This window comes from Talpa occidentalis, unplaced genomic scaffold (genome assembly GCF_014898055.3).
Source record: "Talpa occidentalis isolate TD23 unplaced genomic scaffold, MPIMG_talOcc4v2.1 talOcc4.12, whole genome shotgun sequence".
Lineage (NCBI taxonomy): Eukaryota > Metazoa > Chordata > Mammalia > Eulipotyphla > Talpidae > Talpa > Talpa occidentalis.
Genome location: NW_023601212.1, coordinates 40,566,650 through 40,589,585, shown reverse-complemented (window position 1 = coordinate 40,589,585; position 22,936 = coordinate 40,566,650). Strand labels below are relative to the sequence as shown.

General features: G+C 49.0%; 2 protein-coding genes across 2 annotated transcripts; one reads left to right on the top strand and one right to left on the bottom strand.

The window, feature by feature from the left end:
- Positions 1–768: 768 nt before the first annotated feature.
- On the bottom strand, positions 769–5,422 carry CALR (calreticulin). The gene is made up of 9 exons (XM_037505936.2): positions 5,259–5,422; positions 4,797–4,898; positions 4,407–4,610; positions 3,937–4,031; positions 3,638–3,847; positions 3,451–3,564; positions 3,218–3,361; positions 1,668–1,760; positions 769–1,586 (listed from the first exon to the last, which is right to left on the bottom strand). Exons 1-9 carry the CDS (start codon positions 5,347–5,349, stop codon positions 1,386–1,388), a joined length of 1,254 nt encoding a protein of 417 aa, XP_037361833.1. The 5' UTR covers positions 5,350–5,422; the 3' UTR covers positions 769–1,385.
- A 6,503-nt stretch (positions 5,423–11,925) lies between these two features.
- FARSA (phenylalanyl-tRNA synthetase subunit alpha) lies at positions 11,926–22,547 on the top strand. Its single transcript, XM_037505934.2, has 13 exons — positions 11,926–12,143; positions 14,081–14,218; positions 14,303–14,401; positions 14,489–14,607; positions 15,470–15,562; positions 15,651–15,779; positions 15,856–15,971; positions 18,068–18,152; positions 18,239–18,338; positions 18,445–18,613; positions 18,722–18,799; positions 18,962–19,076; positions 19,629–22,547. Exons 1-13 carry the CDS (start codon positions 11,997–11,999, stop codon positions 19,765–19,767), a joined length of 1,527 nt encoding a protein of 508 aa, XP_037361831.1. The 5' UTR covers positions 11,926–11,996; the 3' UTR covers positions 19,768–22,547.
- Positions 22,548–22,936: the final 389 nt, after the last annotated feature.

Sequence of the window (22,936 nt, the reverse complement as noted above, 5' to 3'; positions counted from 1 at the left end):
GTTTCACCAGACAGCGTGGGGAACAGGCAGATTTAGTGAAATATACTGCTGAGAGGAGCAGTGGGCAAGAAAGGAGCGGACTGCTACACGTGTGGGTTAGGTCCCTGGCAGGGGATCAAACTCGCTACAAGGGTATAGCACTGAGACTTAACCTCTAGGCCACCAGGGAGGCCCTAGAAGGTTAAGAGCTCATAACAGGGACCTTCCTGGTAGCACAAGGGCTTAAGAAGCAACCTATGAAGCTGTCTGCAGCCACTGCAGCACAAGATCTATTCCAGTCTAGGGAGCTACCCACATGGCACAGCAGACCTCCTGACTCGCCCACTGCTCCCCTCAGCAGTGTTATTTCAATCTGCCCATTCGTTCCCCACTCTGTCTCTGGTGAATCCTCTCACCACCCCCACCTCTGGCCTGTACCCCAGCTCTTGTATCCATAAATAATCTTTAAAAAAAAAAGAGCTCCTAACACTGGCTGGTCCTAAAAAAATTTCTAATTGTTCACTGTAGTCTTAAATAAGAGGGGCTTATGGTTCAGTGTATAAAGGAGTGTATGAAACCCTAGTGTGTTCAAATCACTGCCCTACCTCCTACTAAATTCTGTACCTATCTGATCTAACTTATGTTACTAGAGCCCAACCTCAATTGTTGCAAGAACTCCTTAAATTGAATTACTACAATTATGGGACACTCTATATTTTAGAAGGTTACTCAGAGTGATTCCCAAAAAAGTTCACTTTTGGTTCCCTGAAGCCCATCCCTTCCCAGAAGGAAACACAAGAGGAAGACACAAAACTTAATTTAATAGAAATTTTGTTTGTAGTTCTTACATTCTCAGCATGAGCTGAGATGGAAATCTACTGCCCCACCTAGAAGTGGCCCAGTCTTTGGGTAAGGAGACAAAAGGATGTGGGGGGGGGGGATGTCAGAGCTCAGGTCCCTAAGAGCCCCATTTTTCCTCAGTGCTGGGGGGGAGGGGCTAGAGATACCACCTTCTGCCTCCCCCACCCCCCTAATCCAGGTAGGACAGCAGATGAATCTTGGGCCTGGGGCTTCTCCATATCCCCATATACAGCTCCCCATTTCGAGGGGAACTAAGGGATCTGGAGTGCGGTAGGGAAGGAAGGGTACAGAGGGAGACAAAGATGTCAATCAAGAAAAACAAGGGCCAGGGATAATGGCTGAGTCAGACAAAACACCAGTAAAAAAAAAGGGGGGGGGGGAGGTGGGGTGGCAAGGGAGGAACAAAACCAAAATCCACCCCAAATCAGAACCCGCCTGGAAAAAAAGAAAGTTCTCCAGTCTCATAGAGACATTATTTGGCGCAGCCACCTCTGCAGCAGGCGCGCTCAGGCCTTAGTCCAGCCCTGGAGGCGATGATATGGCCCCTACAGCTCGTCCTTGGCCTGGCCAGTGGCAGCGTCATCTTCCTCCTCCTCCTCCTTGTCATCCTCCTCCTCCTCATCTTCATCCTTGTCCTCATCATCTTCCTTGTCTGCTTCCTCCTCCTCCTTACGTTTCTTATCCTCCTCTTCCTCCTTTAGCCTCTGTTCTTCATCTTGCTTGTCCTTCATCTGCTTTTCAGCTGCCTGCACAGAGACCACAGAGCTCAGGACCCAACCCACTGCCTGCCCTGCCTATCCCCAAGCCCAGGAGTATGGCTGTCTCACCTTTGTGACACCCCAGGTCTCATTGCCAAACTCCTCGGCATAGGCCTCATCGTTGGTGATAAGGAAGTTGTCAAAGATAGTGCCAGACTTGACCTGTCGGGAGAGGGGACACAGGTTTGGGATGAAGGAGTCAGAGGAGAGCCAATGACACTGGCCTTAGACAGGGTTCACTTTTTTTTTTTTTTAAAGATTTATTTATGCATATAAGAACTGGGGTACAGGCCAGAGGTGCAGGGCATGAGAGGATTCACCAGAGACAGTGGGGAACAGAACAAGCAGACGGACTGAAATACACTGCTGAGGGGAGCAGCGGGTGAGACAGGAGAGGTCTGCTGCGCCATGTGGGCAGCTCCCCGGCTGGCAGGGAATCAAACTTATGCTGCAGAGGCTGCGGATAGTTTCACAGTGCTGTGCTTAACCCCTTGTGCCATCAGGGAGTCCCAGGATTCCCACTTTCATTCCCACAATCACTACACAATGCCAGGCTGAGGTTGAAGTTGAAAAGCAGACTACCTACATTCAAATCCCAGCTCTGCCATTTCCTGACTCTGACTTTGCACATCCCTGTGCCTCATGTCTCTGTATCTGTAAAATGAGAACTCATTTCTTTATATTCAAATATATTTCAGTACCTATTAGATGCCAAGCAGTTCTAGACAAGTATGTCAGTGAACAAAGTAAGCAAAAGTTTGATACTCTTCAAGCTAATTTCCTAAGGGAGTTCTCTAACTCCCTTCTAGGTTGCTGCAAAGGAGGTTAGGTGAATTGGTTCACATAAAGGTACAACCTCAAAAAGAAGGGTCCCCAAAGACAAACCAAGAAATACTTCCGGAAAAAGCCCCAGGACCTCCCTGGTGGTGCAAGGGGCTAATAAGCACAGCACTTTGAAACTATATGCAGCCTCTACAGCATAAGTTCCAGCCCTGGCCAGTCAGAGAGCTACCCACATGGTTCAACAGACCTCTCCCGCCTCACCCGCTACTCCCCTCAGCAGTGTATTTCAGTCAATCAGCCTGTTCTGTTCCCCACTGTCTCTGGTGAATCCTCTCACACACATTATCCCCGCCCCCCACCCCCATCCCCGGCCTGTACCCCAGTTCTCCTATGCACAAATGAATCATTTAAAGAAAAGGAAAGGGGGGAGTCTCCCTGGTGGCGCAGCGGTTGAGCACTGGGTTGCGAAGCTGCCCGCAGCCTCTGCAGCGCCAGTTCAATCCCCGGCTGCTCCCTGGCCACCGGAAGAGGGTCCCACATGGCGCACAGACCTCTCCTGCTGCCCGCTGCTCCCCTCAGCAGTGTACTTCGGTCCTTCTGACTGCTCTGCTCCCTGCTCTGGCTCTGGTGAATTCTCTCACCCTCCCGCGCTTCTGACTGTACCCAGTGCTTATATAAATAAATAAACAAACAAATCTTAAAAAAAAAAAAGGAAAAAGAAAAAGCCCCATTTAGGGGCCCAAGCCTGCCTGGGATTGAATCCTACCTCTGACCCTCAGAGACTGATCCTGACTACTTGAGGCACTCCAGGGATCCTCCTCTTCCCAGAGTCTTACCTGCCAGAGGTCTAAGCCCAGCACAGCAAAGTTTTCATATGCATAGATATTGCTATCCGGAGAGTACTCAGGGTTGTCAATCTCTGGGTGGATCCAAGTGCCCTTGTAATCCGGGTTGTCAATCTGCCGGGGCTTCCACTCGCCCTGCAGAAGGGAACAGAGAATCGTGATTATAGGATGGTGTGCTTTCCACTGTGCATCCCACTCTGTGCAGCATTAAACCCAATGCTCACCTTGTATTCGGGGTTCTGAATCACAGGTGGTTCCCACTCCCCATCCATTTCTTCATCCCAGTCCTCAGGCTTCTTAGCATCAGGGTCAGGGATGTGCTCAGGCTTGTCCCAATCCTGAGGAGACATTAGGAAGTCAGAGTTGCCAAGGCTGGGCACCCAGCTGGGGAGCTCTGACCCCAGCACCCACCTCAGGCTTGGAGTCTGTGGGGTCATCGATTTTGGCTCGCTCATCCCAGTCCTCTGGTTTTGAAGCATCAGGATCCTTGATTTTCTTAGGGGGCAGGAAGTCCCAATCATCTTCCAAAGAGCCTGATTCCACCGGGCTATTGTCAATCTTCACCTCATAGGTGTTATCAGGTCGCACAATCAAAGTGTACAGGTGTGTGAACTCATCATCCTGAAGAGGGAGGGAAGTGAGTGGCCCCGCCCACCTGCCACATCTCTCACCTCCCCAGGCAGCCATTTGTCACCACCCCCGGGGCACACCTTGCAGCGGATGTCCTTGTTGATCAGTACGTTCTTGCCCTTGTAGTTGAAGATGACATGAACCTTCTTTGTACCGGGACCACAGATGTCAGGGCCTGGGGTGATGAGCAGGCTGGTTAGAGATAGGGGGCCCCACCCCTCTTTTCAAAGCCAAGACCAGATTTTAAATCCAGGTCTGTAAAGGTTCAAAAGACAGGATTAAGACCCTGATACATCTAAGGGGCTGTAGGTGGAACATTAAAAATTAAAATTAGCAGTACTACAAAATTCAATTGTAAAATTAGAAAATACCTCCACTCATTCACAGGAATTAATCTCAAACCAACAGAAAAATGCAATGTTACTGTTAACCTCAGCTTCCCTTCCAAAGAGCCAACTACAGTAAAAATTTTCTATGTTCTCAACCTTTACGAGCTTTAAGGGATCCATGGTGTCTCAGTCTCCTTTTAATTAATCGAAGGGCTCCTCACCAAACATGATATTGTATTCAGAATCTCCATGCATGTCTGTCTGGTCCAAACCATCCGGAAACAGTTTCACGTAGCCACCCCCACAGTCGATGTTCTGCTCGTGTTTCACGGTGAACTGCACCACCAGCGTCTGGCCCTTGTTGCTGAAGGGCTCAAATCTGGTCGACAGAGCGTAGAAGCGGGCATCCTGGCTTGTCTGCAGCCCTAGTAGAGGTTGGCAGCTAGGTCACTGCTCAGCTAGTGTCCCCGGGGGACACTAAGGATTAGAGATACAGACCTCCCCGCCCCCTTCTTCAACATGCCCTGCTCCTGGGAATACCCAGGCAGTGAAGAGGAGGGCTTCCTGCAGGAAGTTCTCCCGGGTATGAGGGATCACTCGGAAGCTCTTACCTTTATCTTTCTCCTGGTCACCATAGAACTTGCCAGAACTGAGAACAAATTTGCCGAAATCCGACTTGTGTTTGGATTCAATCCAGCGATGGGCCCACCCATCTAGGGGATCAGAGAGGCAGGTCAGCGGCGCCATGCTGATTCCCTCCCTAAAATCTGCCAAGGGCCTCTAACTGTCATGGGCAAGGAAGGAGATTCCCCCCCACCCCCGATTTCCCTCACACAATCTCTACTTTGACAAGCAGGTGTCTTAAAAGATTCTCGGATGAACCCCGATTCCCATCACAGGACACCGCTACACCCTCCACGCTCCCCAGGGACTCAGAAGGAATCGCCCGCGGCTGTAGTCCCCGAGGACCACCCTGTTGGCCCTCTGAGCAGTAATTAGAGGCGACGACGCAAATCTGGGCTGAGGGGCCGGCTGCGTCGCCGGGGCGGCCTCAAGGCGGGTCCAGGCGTTACCTCCGTCCAGAAACTGTTCTTTTAAGTAAACGGCGGGTTCGGCGGCAACTAGACCGAGGAGGCCGAGCAGCAGCGGCACGAGTAGCAGCATGGCGGGCCGAGGGGGCGGCGGCGCGCGGACCCTTCCAGTCGCTCCTCAGACGGCGGCTCTGCAGTGGGGACGGACGCTGCCACCGACCGCGGTGACTTATACCCCACCGCCTCTCAAACCAACCTGGTCCGGCCTCTGGACCCGCCCCACACACGTTGTCATTGGTCTGTGGCCACGGTTCTGCCTTTCCATTGGACTCTTGTGGGCTCAGCAAGCTAGGGTGTGCCTCGGAACGCTGGGTTCCCAGATGGCCGATTTCTATTGGCCGAACCATTAGCCAATGAGGGTCGACCACGCGTTGTGGAGGACGCCCACCGGTGGGGTGGGGGCCGGGAGCCCTTCAGACCCGGTCATGTGACCAGATCTCGCCCCAACCCCGCCCTGGCAAGAGCGCGTGTCTCCGGATGTTCGCTTTTAAAGAACCCGCGCGATGCAGGTGTTACCGCGCAACACCAGGACCCTGCCCAAGCCTTATCCTCTCGCCGTCCTGCTACGGGGATGGATTAGCCCGGTTTTCCTAGCTCGTATTTACCTTGTCTTTCGGGAATTCCAGTCCCAACACGTCCGCGTTATGTCACTCCACCCCTGCCTCCCAGCATGGGACTGAGGGCACCAGAATTAAGGAGCTGGAAACCTGGATCTTCCCTTTACCCTGATGCTGCAGCCTTACAGATCAACGAGGAGAATGCCAGCCGAACCACCTGACCCCTCGTGCCCTGACAGCCTGTCAGACTGGTGCTGTGTGACCTGAACAAATCTCTTAGGTTCTCTAAAGTCACGGGACCTCTTAAGAGGCCAGAAGGAAAGACCCTGGTCAGCTGCTGTCTGGCAGTAATTCCGTCAAATCCCAAATATCTTTAGGGATATCCTAGCGCAGAGGTGAAAAAGCCAGAAGCCTCTAGAAGTGTCTATAGGCTGTGGCTCCTATGGTGGGGGTAGGATTGTTCCCCTAGTTGCAGCCTCTCCTTTATTTGCTCTCAACCAATAAATGGAAGGGGTCTATGCCTTGTGGTCTCCCACAAACGGCCTGGCTTTTGCAATTAAACGGCTAGACTAGAGGGTTAACCTAGAGGGCAGGGGGTTCCGTTGGGAAGAGGGGAAAAAAGAGACAGATGGTAGGGAAGATAGGACGGGGTTAAGATGGGGTTATGATGCTATCAGCAACCTCTGCAGCACAAGTTCGGTCCCCAGCTGGCCAGGGAGCAACCCACATGGCACAGTATATCTTTCCTGACTTGCCTGCTGCTCACCTCAGCAGTGTACTTCGGTCAATCTGCCTGTTCTGTTCCCCGTTCCCCACTCTTGTCTCTGGTGAATCCACTCCTCCCTCCTCACCCCCCACCCCCTCACCTCTGGCCAGTACCTCAGCTCATGCATAAATAAATGAATCTTTCAAAAAAAAAAAAAGATCCAAGGGAGAGGAGCAGGACCCCTGGGTCTGGAGTCTCCTGAAACCAGAGGCATGTGACTGACACCAGCTCCCCGCCCCCAGGCTGTAAGAAAGAGGAAGGAGGGTTGATGGCTTTCCAAATTCTGAGCAAACAAGCCCTGGACCTGGTAATGTGGTAGTGTACTGTGCAAGGGGGGTGGTAGGGAATCCTGGCAAGAGGTTGCTTCCCTCCAGCAGTAGGGACTCAGATAAAGGAGGAATGAATAGTTTTAGAGAAGTTGAAATTCCACACCTTTCTTCAGACAGAATCCAGGATGGTACAAACTGGTCCCCCTCATGAGAAGCCCCAGGTCTGGGATAATCACTTCAGCCCTACCACTGACCCTTCTGCCTTCCCTTCCTTCCACCATAGGCTACCTGTCTTATTCACCTCATGGTCACTCAGTGTCCCCTGCAGCAACCAGTATGAAATAAGTTTAAAACTTAATATGACGAAGGTCTCCCTGGTGGCACAAGGAGTTAAGCAACGCCCTATGAAGCAATCTGAAGCCTCTGCAGCACAAGTTCGATCCCCAGCCAGCCAGGGAGCATCCCACATGGCACAGCAGACCTCTCCTGTCTTGCCCTCTGCTCCCTTCAGCAGTGTATTTCAGTCAATCTGCCTGTTCAGTTCCCCACTCTGTCTCTGGTGAATCCTCTCACACACACACACACACACACCCCACCCCACCCCCATCTCTGGCCTATACCCCAGTTCTTGTATGCATAAATAAATCTTAAAAAAAAACAAAACTTACTATGATGAGAGGAACGAGGGACTCCTGTGGGAATTTTAAAATAAGACTGGGAAAAGTGGGGTTTTTTTGTTTTGGAGTATATAATGTTATTTTATTTAGTTATTTTTGTTTATAACAAACTTTTGGAATTCAAAATTAATATCATTGCCTGTGAGCTTCTTGTACATACCAAAAAAAAAAATTGAATCCTGTGTTCCATGCATTATCCCAATGAAACCTATGAGCCTACTGTCACCCAATTTCATGGGGATTCTCTTATCCACAAATTCACTTGGAAAGTTCAAGTTTTCCAAGATCGTATCACTTGCAGTTGTTGGAGTGCAGCTCCTGGGATATTTTGGCTTATTTTTTATACAACTTATTCAAATTAGCTTAGACAGAATTCTCCTCGGTGATTAAACAACTTGCTTCCCACTTAACTTTTTCTCCAATTTTATTAGCTGGACCTGGATTTTCTGGAAAGATTTCAGTTGACGAAAGGGAGCAAAAATTATGTGGCTTTCTGACCACCATCAACTTCAGTTTCCTTGCCTGCTATTATATTCAGCTCCCTCAGTTAGGCCTTGAGGTTTGAGTTCATCTCCAATTCAAGGAGAGCTGGGGAGATGCCAGACGAAAATTTGCCTGGTTTTTAGTCAACCTTCAGTGATTTGCCCTCAAGTAAACATGGCTTTCTCCTTGTTTAGTGTTGGCCTAAAACAGCAAGGAAAGTGCTTTGATGCTAGGAAGGGACTTTGAAGGATGTATTCTAAATTTTGATATGGACCTCACTATTGGGGGGGGGCTAGTAACTCCATTTTCAAGGCTCCAATAACAATTGTGATGGTTAATGAATAAATGCATGCTGCTTAGAATACTACCTGACACACTGTCCACACTCCATTTAGTATTTACAAGTACTACATACATGTGTGGGGATGCTGTCACTAATCTGACAAGAACCTGGCTCATATGGATATACAGGCAGGGAAAGAATACAGAAAGATCAAGCACTTTGGTTGAGTGACATCAATAGCAGAACTAGGATTAGAGTCTATTTGTGCTGCCTAAAAGAGTCTCCAATGACATCAATATGCAACAGTTGACCATTTAAATGTGGCTGGTTTGAATTGAGATATGCTACAAGTGGAAAACACACATCAGATTTTGAAGATGTAGTATGAAAAAATAATATAAAATATCTAATTCTATACTAAGTGTTGAAATGATAAATCGGACATACTAGGCTCAATAAATCCTTCACATTAATTTCACCAATTTTTTTTGGCCTTAGCCTGTCTTCTAAGAAGCTTCTGTGCCATAAGAGCCAATGGAGGAAGAAATAAATGTGCAGGTTGAAGCACAAAAGAAGAAAGATGAGTCAGAAGCCTAAGTTAACCACAAGTTTGTGTACCCTTGGAAGCAACAAGAGCAGAAATAAGGAACGCCAGAGGCAAGGGTATATGGTACAAACTGGACTGCATGATACTGTCTACAACTTGTCTCAGTGGATCTACAACATCCATGGATCCTGATTGCCATGATCACTTTTGAGAGATCCACTTTTCTCATTCCAAAAACCTATTTTGGTTCTTTGCTTAGACCAGTGAATTTCTGGACTAATTCCACTCTTACGTAGCCAAATGTAACACATGTAGAATAAATCATCCCTTCTGCAATCTTAGTTGAAAAATAAATTTCACCCATTTTTAAAAAAAAGATTTATTTATTTATGCACACAAGAACTGAGGTATAGGGTCTCCCCAGTGGCGCAGCAGTTGAGTGCTGGGCTGCAAAGCTGCCCTCAACCTCTGCAGCGCCGGTTCAATCCCCAGCCACCGCGAGGGTCCCACATGGCTCGTAGACCTCTCCTGCTGCACACTGCTCCCATCAGCAGTGTATTTCTTCGTCAGTCTGTCTGTTCTGTACCCCGCTCTGGCTCTGGTGAATTCTCTCACCCTCCCGCGCTTCTGACTGTACCCAGTGTTTGTATAAATAAATAAATAAATAAATAAATCTTTTTTTTTTTTTTTAAAAAAAGAAAGTAAAGTTTATTTAGAGGAAAAAGAACAAAAGCAAAGATCCAAGGCAGCAATGCCAAGGAGGGGCAGAAGACTCCGAATGGGCCTATGCCTAGGAGATATTTAAACCTCTTTTCGCTAGTGGAAAATTTCATCATGCTCTTTGTGATTGGCTGTACTTCCCTGGGCAGCTGTGTGCAGGTTTTCAGCTCTTAGTCTTGCTTTCACTGCTCCTGTCGAAGTTCTCTAAAAATTTACTCTCCTTATTAGCCTTAATATTTACTGACCTCTGGGCCTCCCTGGTGGTGCAATGGTTGAGTGCTGCACTTTGAAGCTGTCCACAGCGCCGGCTCGATCCCCAGCCGGTGGGCAAGGGTCCCACATGGCACAGCAGACCTCTCCTGTCTCGCCCGCTGCTCCCCTCAGCAGTGTATTTTATCAGTTTGCCTGTTCTTTTCCCTGCTCTGTCTCTGGTGAATCCTCTCACCCTCCCACGCATCTGGTCTGTACCCCCCATCTTGTATAAATAAATAAATGAGGGCCTCCCCGGTGGCGCAGCGGTTGAGTGCTGGGCTGCGAAGCTGCCTGCAGCCTCTGCAGCGCCGGTTCGATCCCCGGCCACCAGCGAGGGTCCCACATGGCGCGCAGACCTCTCCTGCCGTGCCCACTGCTCCCCTCAGCAGTGTACTTCGGTCCTTCTGCCTGTTCTGCTCCCTGCTCTGGCTCTGGTGAATTCTTTCACCCTCCCGCGCTTCTGACTGTATGTACCCAGTGCTCGTATAAATAAATAAATCTTTAAAAAAAAAATAAATAAATAAATAAATAAATAAATGAATCTTTAAAAAAAAAATTTTACACCCTCATTAGCACTCTTGGATTTCCTTATCTCAGAAGCTTTTGTAACTCTCCCGAAGTTCCTGCCTGCACTGTCCCTGAAGCTGCCTAATTAGCCCTATCTTGCCCTAGAACTCAGGAGGAACTGGAGTGTTTATAATTTCTCCACCAACTCCTCGTAGAACCTTGAGCAAATCATACCACCTTCTTTTTTTTTTTTAAAGATTTATTTATTTATACAAGAACCGGGGGGTACAGGCCAGATTCACGGGAGGATGAGAGGATTCACCAGAGACACAGTGGGGAACAGAAAAGGCAGACTGACGAAATACACTGCTGAGGGGAGCAGTGGGCGAGATAGGAGAGGTCTGCCATGCCATGTGGGACGCTCGCCTGCCGGGATCAAACCGGCGCTGCAGAGGCTGCAGACAGCCTCACAGCGCTGCGCTCAACCGCCTGCGCCACCAGGAGAGGCCCAAATCATACCACCTTCTTAACCTCAGCTTTCACATCTCTGAAATAGGGATTATATCAGTATCTACACCGTAAGGATTTCGAGCAAATGGAATAACATGCCCGAAGCGCTTAGCACTGGACGAGGCATGCAGATTAGCAATTACCCTGGCTACAGTAATGTTAGGTGAGTCCCTTTCTCATCTATAAATGAAGAAAGATTTCACTTGAGGAATGAGAATTTTTTAAAAATAGTTGACATCAGCAAATACTATTTCAGGTGTCTGCCACTTCGAGCCCTCTTACAGGCAAGAGAAAATTCCAGCAGGACAGAGAGCTCTGAGGCCCAGAAAGTGTGAAGACCAAGGTCACACAACCTTGCTGCAGGTGGGGCTGGATGATACTGAAACAGCACTTAAACATTTTTGTAATTGTATGATGACGGATGGTAACTAGACTTATTGTGCTGATCATCTCGCAGGGTACAAAATGGAATCATCGTGTTGTATTATCTGAAACTAATATAGTGTTAGTTTCATTTACATCTTTTTTTTTTTTTTTTAAAGATTTATTTATTTATGCATACAAGAGCTGGGGTACAGGCCAGAGATGAGGGGGGTGAGACGATTCACCAGAGACAGAGCTGGGAGCAGAACAGGCAGATTGAAATACACACACAGTTGAGGGGAGCAGTGGGCGAGACAGGAGAGGTCTGCTGCGCCATGTGGGTTGCTCCCTGGCCGGCTGGGGATTGAACTCGTGCTGCAGAGGCTGCGGGTCTGCTTCATAGTGCAGTGCTTAACCTTTTGCGCCACCAGGGAGGCCCTCATTTACATCTTATACATGTCAGTATACATTAATAAAAAGTAAACCCCGTGACTTTGTCCTTTAAGTTTGGACTTCTGGGCGTGACCTAAAGCAACACGTTTAGTATTTGGTCGTTTGCAATACCACTTACCAAGATACGGCTGGGTCGGGGGAGAGGGGGACCTGACGCCCTTCCACCCGCGACGTTCAATTACCACACTCAAGATGGCGACCTCGTCCGCCCTTGTAGACCTGCCACACTTTAGATGGCTGAACGCGCTCTTCGCGCCGCTTCCGGTTCCGATTGCTCCCCCGCTTCGCTCCATCGCCACCACCGGGACACGCTGAATACCTGGGAGCTCACCTATGGCGGATGGTCCAGTGGCCGAAGTGCTGTTGCGGAGGCTGGAGGCGGCCGATGGCGGCCTGGACAGCGCGGACCTGGCGGCCGAGTTGGGCGTGGAGCACCAGGCCGTGGTGGGCGCCGTAAAGAGTCTGCAGGCGCTGGGTGAAGTGAGTTGTACACGCATGCTGGGCCTCCTAGCTTCCGCTCTTTTAATCTCTTTACCTGGTAGGCCCTGTTAGGGATAATGTATGAGTTCAGCCCTCGGGGGTTCAGGCAGGGAGTCAGGAACGAGTGACGGTCAGGCGCAACGACTTTCCTTATGCAGTAAGCGTCTGATGCGGCATGATTAGCGTTAGGAGGTTGGGTGACGAAGGTGAACAAGGAAGATGCAGTCGCTGTTTTCACTGAGGTTGACGTCTAATCGAGGCAATACTCAAGTGACCAGAGTGATGAGGAAGTAAAGGGGATCCGGAGTTGAAAGTGTACTCATCCTTGGGGATCAGGGAGAGAGGCACTGCGGAGGTGACAGCTAAGTCTGTTCTTGCCCTGAGGAGGAAAACCATCACATTTTAACAAGCCTTAACTCTGGCAGAATGGCACTGTTATTTAAGAGATGTGACAACTTCTAGGCACTGATCAGTAACTTGGATAAGGGTCACTAGTAGGAATGGGTGATCCCAGATTTGAAATTGAGTGGCCGTGCTACAGAATGCAAGAATGTTAGTTCAGAGAAGAGATGGAGGGATGAGATGGGGTGACAGTACTTATAAATGTGAAATTGACATTTATATAGGTCACAAAGGGTTTAACATTTATATAGGTCACAAAGGGTTTGATGTAGTGCAGCAGTAGTTTAGACTGCAACGATAATGCAGTGGTCATAGCAATGATAATGCAGTGGTAGTTCAGATTTCTGCAGTGTTTGCTGCGTGCTAAGCACCCTGCATCCCTTGCTGTGTATCAAGTTATTTTTCCTTTTAAAAAACTACCAAGGTGGTACCCATCATACTCCTCTCCCGCGGATGAAGAAACTTGCTCACGGAGGTTGAACAACTATCCCAAGGTTATAGTGAGTGAGGAGCAGAACTGGGAATTAGAAAGAAGAGGGAGGGCCTCCCTGGTGGCGCAAGGGTTAAGCACAGCACTGTGAAGCTATCTGCAGCCTCTGTAGCATGAATTCGATCCCTGACCAGCCAGGGAGCTGCCCGCATGGCCAGGCGGACTGCTCCTGTTGTATTTCAGTTCTGTTCCCCACTCTGTCTCTGGTGAATTCCCCTCCCCCTGCACCTCTGGCCTGTACCCCAGTTCTTGTAGGCATAAATAGATAAATCTTTAAAAAAAAAAAGAAAGAAAGAAGGAGGGGAGGTTGGGAAGGAGGGAGGAAGGGAAGAACTGCCACCAAACTGCCCCTTTGTGACTGGAACTCATCTTCATTGTGGAGCCTGGGTTTCTTGTGTGTCATGTGACCCTCATGGGCCCTTATCTGACTCTCCAGCCACTGAGATACAAGTACATTAATAAGGACACAAATTAATTTACCTGAGGCCTTAATTTTTTTCAGGTTCAAATGCCAAAAAAATTGTGCTCTGCCAGGCAGCATCCTTAGTACTTTACCTTGCTCTGGGAGATGTGAGCCATCCTTGTCATTATCTCAGTGTCACAATGGGAAACTATACTCAGCAAGTGCAGATCACTACTGGGAAGTGGTGCGGCTGGGATGTGAAGCAGGCTTCAGGGGCCATGCAGCCCCAGTGCTTCTGTGAGGGGTGCCTGGCTCTGAACCCTGTCTTATGTCTTTTTTAAAGATTTATTTATTTATTTATACAAGCACTGGGTACAGTTAGAAGCATGGGAGGGTGAGAGAATTCACCAGAGCCAGAGTGGGGGACAGAACAGGCAGACCAACGAAATACACTGCTGAAGGTAGCAGCGGGTGCAGCAGGAGAGGTCTGGGCGCCATGTGGGACCCTCGCTGGTGGCCGGGGATCGAACCAGCGCTGCAGAAGCTGCGGGCAACTTCTCAGGCCAGGGCTCAACCTCTGTGCCACCAGGGGAGGCCCTGAACCCTGTCTTGGTCTATGCCCTCCCCCACATTTCTCTGTAGATCATAGAGGCTGAGCTACGCTCTACCAAGCACTGGGAACTGACCGTTGAAGGCCAGGAGATTGCCCAGGAGGGCAGCCATGAGGCCCGGGTGTTTCACAGTGTTCCTCCAGAGGGCCTGACCCAGAATGCACTCATGGTAAGGGCCCGAGGGGCAGGACCTATGAATGTGATGGGGTGGGGGGTGCACAGATGACCCCTCAATGCAGTTTCATTCCTCTAGCAACTGCCCAGTGGCAAAGTGGGCTTCAGCAAGGCTATGTCCAACAAGTGGATCCGAGTGGACAAGAGCACACCTGATGGGCCCCGGGTTTTCCGAGTGGTGAGTACTTGCAGATAGGCTGGTGGGTGGGTGGGTAGACAACTGGGCCCCTGGACCCCATGTCTTCTATCACCCTTCATTGGGCAGGTGGACAGTGTGGAAGATGAGGTACAGCGGCGGCTTCAGCTGGTCCAAGGTGGGCAGGCAGAGAAATTGGGTGAGAAGGAGAAGAGTGAGCTGAGGAAGAGAAAACTACTCACGGAAGTGTGAGTGGGTACTGCCTGGAGTTGGGGGAGAGGCATTTTGGTGGGGGAAGTAGCTGTTCCTACCAGCCATGAGCTGACTATCCTCTCCCAACCTGGCTTTGCACTATGGTTGTCATGCATGTATCCCAGGGATTTTGTCAGTGCTGCTCTTTCTGCTGAGAACTTTTCCCCCATCGATCTTCATGCCAGGCTTCAGCATCAAACCCTTGCTTGTATGTCACCTTAGTGACTACCCTGACACCTTTGTTTCCTTTTGAGTTCCACAAAAGTCCCTCACTTTTATTCTTTATCCTTTGTGGTCTGTTTATTTCTTGTACAGTCCTAAGCACTGTGTGAAATTGATTGACTCCACAGCAGCCTGCATCCTGGGACCTGGACAGGCTGGAGTCCTTGCTGTCATAGGACTTACTTCCTTTTAAGTAGATACTGAGTAACATGGTTATAAAACAAACTGGAGGCAGGTTCCCTCATCCATATCCCAGTTCTGACATGGATTAGCTATGTGATTTTGACCCAGTCCCCTGTTATTTATAGGTCTGTTTCCTCATTTGCAAAATGGACCCTTTTTACAAAATTGTGAGGTGACTTCAGTGAAACAGAGGCTGGAATAAGTTTAGAATAAATCCTCTAAATTGAACCTATTGGTATCCTTCCCAACAGTATGCTTCATGTCTTGGTCAGGCCCTGGTACAGCAATTCTCAATAAGTATGTGTTGAATGAAAAAGTGACTGAACAGAGAGACATACTTGGTGGCCAAATAAGATTTCAGGTGATAGCAAACATCAGGAAGAAAATGGTGGGTAGCATCAGATAGGGGATCAAGGAAGTTGATCAGTGGTATTCCCTCTCCTCTGGCCACAGGACCCTGAAGACCTATTGGGTGAGTAAAGGCAGTGCCTTCAGCACCACTATCTCCAAACAGGAGACGGAACTGAGCCCAGAGATGATCTCCAGGTAGGGGGTATCGCCTGGGATCAGGAATAGGTGGGAAGGTTATGAGCATTCCCATCAGGCTTTCATGTACCTTGCACCAACCCCACAGTGGCTCCTGGAGGGATCGGCCCTTCAAGCCCTACAACTTCTTGGCCCATGGCGTCCTCCCAGACAGTGGCCACCTACACCCTCTGCTCAAGGTCCGCACACAGTTCCGGCAGATCTTCCTGGAGATGGGGTGAGGCACTGCGCTGGGGGTAGGGCTGTCCAGTGGCTAGGCACAGGCAGGGCAATCAGGCTGCCTCTCCCACCAGATTCACTGAGATGCCCACTGACAACTTCATCGAGAGCTCCTTCTGGAATTTCGATGCTCTTTTCCAACCTCAGCAGCACCCAGCACGAGACCAGCATGATACCTTCTTCTTGCGAGGTGGGTGAGCCCTGTGGGCCTAGTTGTCCCATCAGAGTTGCCAGATTTGGATGGAGGCTTTCGGGGTGACTTATCAACTGAATCCTCATCAATCCAATGGTGCCTGTGTGAGCTGGTTCCATTACCTCTGATCTCCCACTTTCCCCCCTGCCCACCACAGGGCCTTTGCCCATGTTTACCTTCTACTGAGAATTGTCTTCTCCCAGATCTTCAAGGCTAGATCTGACAGCAAACCTCTGCTCAAGTGTCACCTCAGAGAGACCACCTTGACATGCTTCTTGTCCCCCCAAGTTCTAAAAACTCCTCAGTCCTAGTCTTCAATCTTGGTTTCTGTTTCCTTTTAAGAAAAAAGGACTACAAAGTCTTTGGTACTATTATATTTAATGATTTTCCAGTGATTGTCATGTCCCCACAGGTGGTGGAAGAAGGAGGATAGAAAAGGCCATTAAATGCCTATTACTAGACTGGGAGCATATTGTCATTGCTGTGGTCACAATCCCAACGCCCAAAATGTTCCATTTACTGTTCTGGTCTTCCTGTTAGCTAGAGAAAATGGCGCTGCTAACTCCTTTTTAAGAAGGGGTTGAGTAGTCTCAGTTTGTAAGTAGTGGAGCTGGGATTCCATCAGGCTTTTCAGGCACACCAAAATTGTGTCCTTGAAGAGGATCTTAAAAATTTGCACTTTCACCAGGCCTCCCTGGTGGTGCAAGGGGTTAAATCGCAATACTGGGCCTCCCTGGTGGCGCAGGCAGTTGAACTCTGCGCTGTGAAGCTGTCCTCAGCGTCTGTAGCGCAGGTTCAATCCTGGCCAGCCAGTGAGAATCCCACATGGCGAAGCAGACCTCTCCTGTCTTGCCCGCTGCTCCCCTCAGCAGTATATTTCAGTCACTCTGCCTGTTCTGTTCCCCGCTCTGTCTCTGGTGAATCCTCTCACCCACCAGTGCACCTGACCTGTACCCCGGTTCTTTGTATAAATAAAAAAAAAATCTTTAAAAAAAAAAAAACCTGCAGTACTGTGAAGCAATCAGCAGCTATTGCAGCACGAGTTTAATCCCCAGCCAGGGAGGTAACCCACATGTTGCAGCAGACCTTTCCTTGGCGGCTGCTTCCCTCAGCAGTGTATTTCATTGGATCTGCCTGTTCTGTAACTCTGTCTTTGGTGAATCCACTCAGCCTCTGGCCTACACCCCAACTCTTGTATGCATAAATAAATAAATCTTTAAAAAAAAATTTGCACATTCATGGGCCTTCCTTGGTGGCGCAGGCGGTTGAGCTCTGCACTGTGAAGCTGTCTGCAGCCTCTGCAGTGCCGGTTTCGATCCCCACCAGCCGCAGAGCAACCCACATGGTGAGCAGACCTCTCCTGTCTCGCCCGCTACTCCCCTCAGCAGTGTATTTTGTCAGTCTGCCTGTTCTGTTTCCCACTCTTTCTCTGGTGAATCCTCTTACCCTCCTGCATATCTGGCCTGTACTCCAGTTATTGTATAAATAAATAAATCTTTTAAAAAAATTTGTACATTCACATGAGAAGTGGTTCTGAGCCCCTCCTTTATGGCAAGGTCTTTGTAACACACCGGGGTCACAACCATGCACAGGATGAAAGTTCTTCCCCTAGTGAGATCTGCAGCTTGGTTAGAGAGTGTGTTAAATTCTGAGCATTCTCTCCAGTGGGGTAGATGGTGGTAAATGCCGTGTGTTTGAGGGGGTGAGCTGTCCATTTAAAGTAAAATATTTGCTTAAAGGAAGACAGTAGAGGGGAGGTAGAGATCTATATCTGAGAAAGGGAGATTCCAGGCAGAGGGAATGGCCAGTGCAAAGGTATTCTCACACATCAGGCAGTAGGCCCTGTTAGGAGCAGGAAGAGATGAGGACAGGTAGGTGATAGGACAGTGTGCCCTATGTTATGACCACTGGGGACTTTTGTTTTTTTTTCTCTTACACGAAGGTGAGAGCCTTGAGGGTTCTGGGCAGAGAGGGATGGGACTGACTTGGGTTTTCCCAGGTTCCCAGGGTTGAGGTCAGGGGGGTCACACACCTATTGGTGGTGGTTGGAGAAAAGCCCGTTAACTGACCACATTATGATCTCTCCTGCCCAGATCCGGCCGAGGCCCCGCAGCTCCCAATGGACTATGTCAGTCGGGTCAAGCGGACCCATTCCCAAGGTGGCTATGGCTCACAGGGGTGAGTGAAGCAGGACTTTGGGGGTGTTGTGAAGGAGTTTGGGGTCCAAAGACCACATCACAGACTTCCAGGGTTTTCTCCTAAAGGTACAAATACAACTGGAAGCTGGAAGAAGCCCGGAAAAATTTGCTGCGCACACACACCACATCAGCCAGTGCCCGAGCTCTCTACCGCCTTGCCCAGAAGGTTTGGCTTGGCTTGAGCAGCTGGGGGTGGGCATGGGGCAGCAGGGAGGTGACTGTCACAACAATCTTCTGGTCCATTCCTGGCTGGGTCTGCTTGTCATCTTTAGAAGCCCTTCACACCAGTCAAGTATTTCTCCATTGATCGCGTGTTCCGGAACGAGACCCTGGACTCCACACACCTGGCTGAGTTCCACCAGATTGAGGGTGTTGTGGCTGATTATGGCCTTACCCTGGGCCACCTCATGGGTGTCCTGCGGGAGTTCTTCACCAAGCTGGGTGAGCAGGCAGCCAGGGCTAGGGTTTGTTGGTAGGGCCACAGAAGGGTGCCTCTTTGATCACTAGCCTTATCCTCTACCCCTTTGCTTGCCTGCTTTCTCTACCCAGGTATCACCCAGCTTCGCTTCAAGCCGGCCTACAACCCCTACACAGAACCCAGCATGGAGGTGTTCAGCTACCACCAAGGTCAGGATGGAGCCTGGGTCTGAACCAGGGTGGGAGGGAAGTCTCAGGCTGCCCACAGCTCAGCCCCAATCTCCTCACTCAAGCCTATACCCTGCCTTCTGAGCTAACTGCCAGGCCCAGTGTCACCCACATGAGCTCCTCCATCTTCCTCCCACACCACAGGCCTGAAGAAATGGGTGGAGGTCGGGAACTCTGGTCTCTTCCGCCCTGAGATGTTGCTGCCCATGGGGCTCCCTGACAATGTGTCAGTCATTGCCTGGGGTCTCTCCTTGGAGCGGTGAGTGTGTCTGCCTGCCTCACTGAGGTGAACTTGGGTGCTGTCAATTCATTTTCATTATTCAACAAACCTTTAGTGAGCACTTACTGTATACCCAGGTCTGCTCCAGAAAGTGAGAAAAGTGATCATTAGCCATATAAATAAGTTAACTCGGCAAAAAAGCCTGAAGTGCTTCAAAGACAGTAAATGTCATAGAGAAAACATGACAGGCAAGGCTAAGGAGACAAGGTAGCAAGGGAGGGCCTGGAAGAGGAGGTAGCATCTAAGCAAAGACTGGAGGTGGATAAAAGTGAGCCAGAAATATTTAGGTAAGGGCAGAGGGAACTACCTTTGTAAAGATCCTGCTGCTGGAGCATGTCTGCTGTGTTTGAAGAATAGCATGGAGGCTAAAGAGAGGGGAGAAGGAGGGAAATGGGATGAGGGTGGGGAGGTGACAGCAGATGGTGCAGGACCTCTGGGAGGACTTGGGCTTTTCTCCTGAGGAAGTAGGAGCCCTTAAAAATTCCGATGAGAGCCTGAGGTGTTAAACCATGTCTCTTCCTTCCCCCCAAGCCCAACAATGATCAAATACGGTATCAACAACATCCGGGAGCTGGTGGGCCACAAGGTGAACCTGCAGATGGTGTATGATAGTCCTCTGTGCCGCCTAGATGCTGGATCAGGACCTCCGAGGACACAGGAGGCTGTATGACATGGGCTGCCATGGATAGGCCTCCCTTCCCAAGTCCCTACTATCCGGCTCTTAACATCCCTTGCCAATGACCCTTTGTTTATGAGGCCTTTTGAGGCCATCCCTGCTGCCCCTGGTATCTCCTCTTCCTGAAGTGTCCCCAGGGACAGGGAATTGGGTAGTGGTTTTGTTCTGTTGCCTACTTGTGAGGATGAGCATGGGGAGCCCTGGAGGGCAGCTATCAGTTAATAAAGTAGGCGGTCACCTTCATCTGGTGCCTTTCTTTAGGGGTGGAGGGCTCTGGTTGGCTCTCTGAAGCCTATCAGGTACTTGATGGGGATAATCTGGGTGCTGGAGCCCTTGGTATGAGGGATGGTAGGTTGGGGGGGGATCTTGAATCTTTGGGCCAGCCTGAACCAGATGTCTGAGGAAAGACAGGCTCCATCAAGCTTTTACTCATCACCAACTGGTGCCAGGCCCTCATCTAAGTAAACAAAACGGACCTGCTATATAGGAGGGGGTAAGGGATAGGCTGTTGTTAGAACCCCAGGAACCAGGATTCCCTCTAATTGGCATTTGGAGGGGATGGAACAATATAAACTTTTAAAAGCTGTCCTCTTTTTCTAGGTTATTTGGTTTTTCTAAAATATATTTTTTTACAGCAGTTTTAGGTTTGTAGCAAAATTGAATGGAAAATACAGAGATTTGCCATATACCCCCTATCCCCCTTCCTCCATAGCTTCCCTACTATCCACATCCCTCTGCAGAGAAGAGTATATATTAGAATGGATGAACCTACACTGGCACGCAGCATTACTCAGAGTCTATCGTTAACACTGAAGTTCTCTGTGTTGTATATTCTGGGGGTTTGGACAATTATATGACTTACCCATCATAACTATCATACAGAATAGTTTCAATGCCCTAGAAATCCTTTGTGCTCTCCCTATTTATCCCTCTTCCCCCGGCCACCAAAAATAATGCTGCTCTTTTTTTTTTTTTTTTTTTTTTTTTTAGAGGCATGTTTTATTTATTTGTTTGTTTGTTTTGTTTATACATGCACTGGGTACAGTCAGAAGCACGGGAGGGTAAGAGAATTCACCAGAGCCAGAGCGGGGAGCAGAGCAGGCAGAAGGACTGAAGTACACTGCTGAGGGGAGCAGCGGGCGGCAGGAGAGGTCTGCGCGCCATGTGGGACCCTCCTCTGGTGGCCGGGGAGCAGCCGGGGATCGAACCAGCGCCGCAGAGTCTGCGGGCAGCTTCACAACCCAGCGCTCAACCGCTGCGCCACCGGGGAGGCCCAATAATGCTGCTCTTTTTAAAAATTTTTTTTTCAAGAATTTCAGCTGAGCCCAGGATAGCAGAGTAGAACAAAGATCCATGAGCCCAGTGCTTATATTGGACAATGAATGGGGTCTTGTGCTGAGCTTCTAATCTATTAATTTTCTGTAGGAATATTTTAAAGCAAATTCCAGCCATTGGAGGGCTTATCCCATACCTCAGCTTTGCATTGCATTTTGGAAATGGACCATTTCTTAAATAACCTCAAGGCTACTGTCACACTCAGGGCATTTGGCAGTTAGTTGAGGTGATGGGCTGTGCTGGTCTGGGACACTATGGGCACCCATCTCCTGAGAGCTCCTCAATCAAATCTTTTATTTGGAATTAAACAGTTGAATCATACAGAAAAAATATTCATGCAATAAATGTGCACCTTCAAAGTGCCAGCACTTTTCGTAAGCTGAAAACTCATGAACTGAGCTGCCAAATCATAGTTGGCAGTTGATATAGGGAAGAAGGAGGGGAGTTTTCAGGATACACATGATAAATAAAGGTGGGAGGGGTAAAGGCCACATAGAAAAATAAAGGCAAGTTAGGCGGGTGGAGCATATATACATATATTAAGCATAATACAACAAACACCCAAGTATCCACCCCTAGTTTGATAGAATCTGAATATTGACTGTTAAGGTATTTCATTTTTTAGATTTATGTGACGGGTGGTGGGTTTGAAGATTCCTATGGGCTTGTCCTAGTTCCCTTTGCTCTACATTGCTGACGTTAATACCCTCTTCTGAAGTTGGTATTTATTCTAGTGTGTTTTACATTTTTACTACCTATATGTTATTTTAACAAGACATGGTTTCATTTGATGTTTTCAAAAGTATACCAGCAGTACACCATTAAAAAAAAATCCTGCATCTTGTGTATTGTGTGTGTATCTGTGTGTATAGGTTTGGATTTTTGTTGATAGATAATCCACAGATTTTCCAATCTGATGCCTTTAGAAACAGGCATTTTGTGTAATTTGTGGCTATGCTATAAAATATTAAGTTAGCTCGTGTCTTCTGAGTGCCCAGTAGGTGCCAGATGTTTATCCCTGAAACTCTTACCATAAGCCAAGGCTTCGAATGTTAACACCTATAACAAAGATGGGTTTTGAGAGTGGGTGGCAGTTTTATGATCCATGCTGGTTGAGAGGCAGAGCCCAGAAACAAATCCACGTCCTCCATAATATAGGTGTAAAAATGTCTGCCCTAGTCAGTCAGCCTGTGTCCTGCAAGAACGAAGCAATGTGAAGATTGCCCTGCCTCCCTCACTGGGACACCTTCCAGTCAGTGGGAACAAAATGCTGACCCCCTGCATTGGTCCCAGCTCAGCCCCTGCCCACGCCTCCAGCTCCCCACAGGCCTCAAGCACACTGGCTTTGCGCCTACCTCAGGGCCTTTGCCTGCATTGTCAAATCTTGCCAATTTTTGAAATTGGGTTGTATCTTACTGAGTTGCGGGAGTTCTTTGTACATGCAAGATAAGTTCTTCCATATTTTTGCGAATATTTGCAAATAAAAATTGCAAATATTTTCTACCAGTTGGTGGCTCTTCATGTGCCAATTATTATTGTTAGCTATTAAGGTATTATTACTTTATACTGCTCTGGAAGAGCCAGATTGGGCTATGCTGTCAAGGAGCAGACAAATGATTGTTTTGGAGCAGACAAGTAAATGATTCAAAATGGCAAATGGGGGCCTCCCCGGTGGCGCAGCGGTTGAGCGCTGGGTTGCGAAGCTGCCCGCGGCCTCTGCAGCACCGGTTCGATCCCCGGCTGCTCCCCGGCCACCGGAGGAGGGTCCCACATGGCGCGCAGACCTCTCCTGCCGCCCGCTGCTCCCCTCAGCAGTGTACTTCGTCAG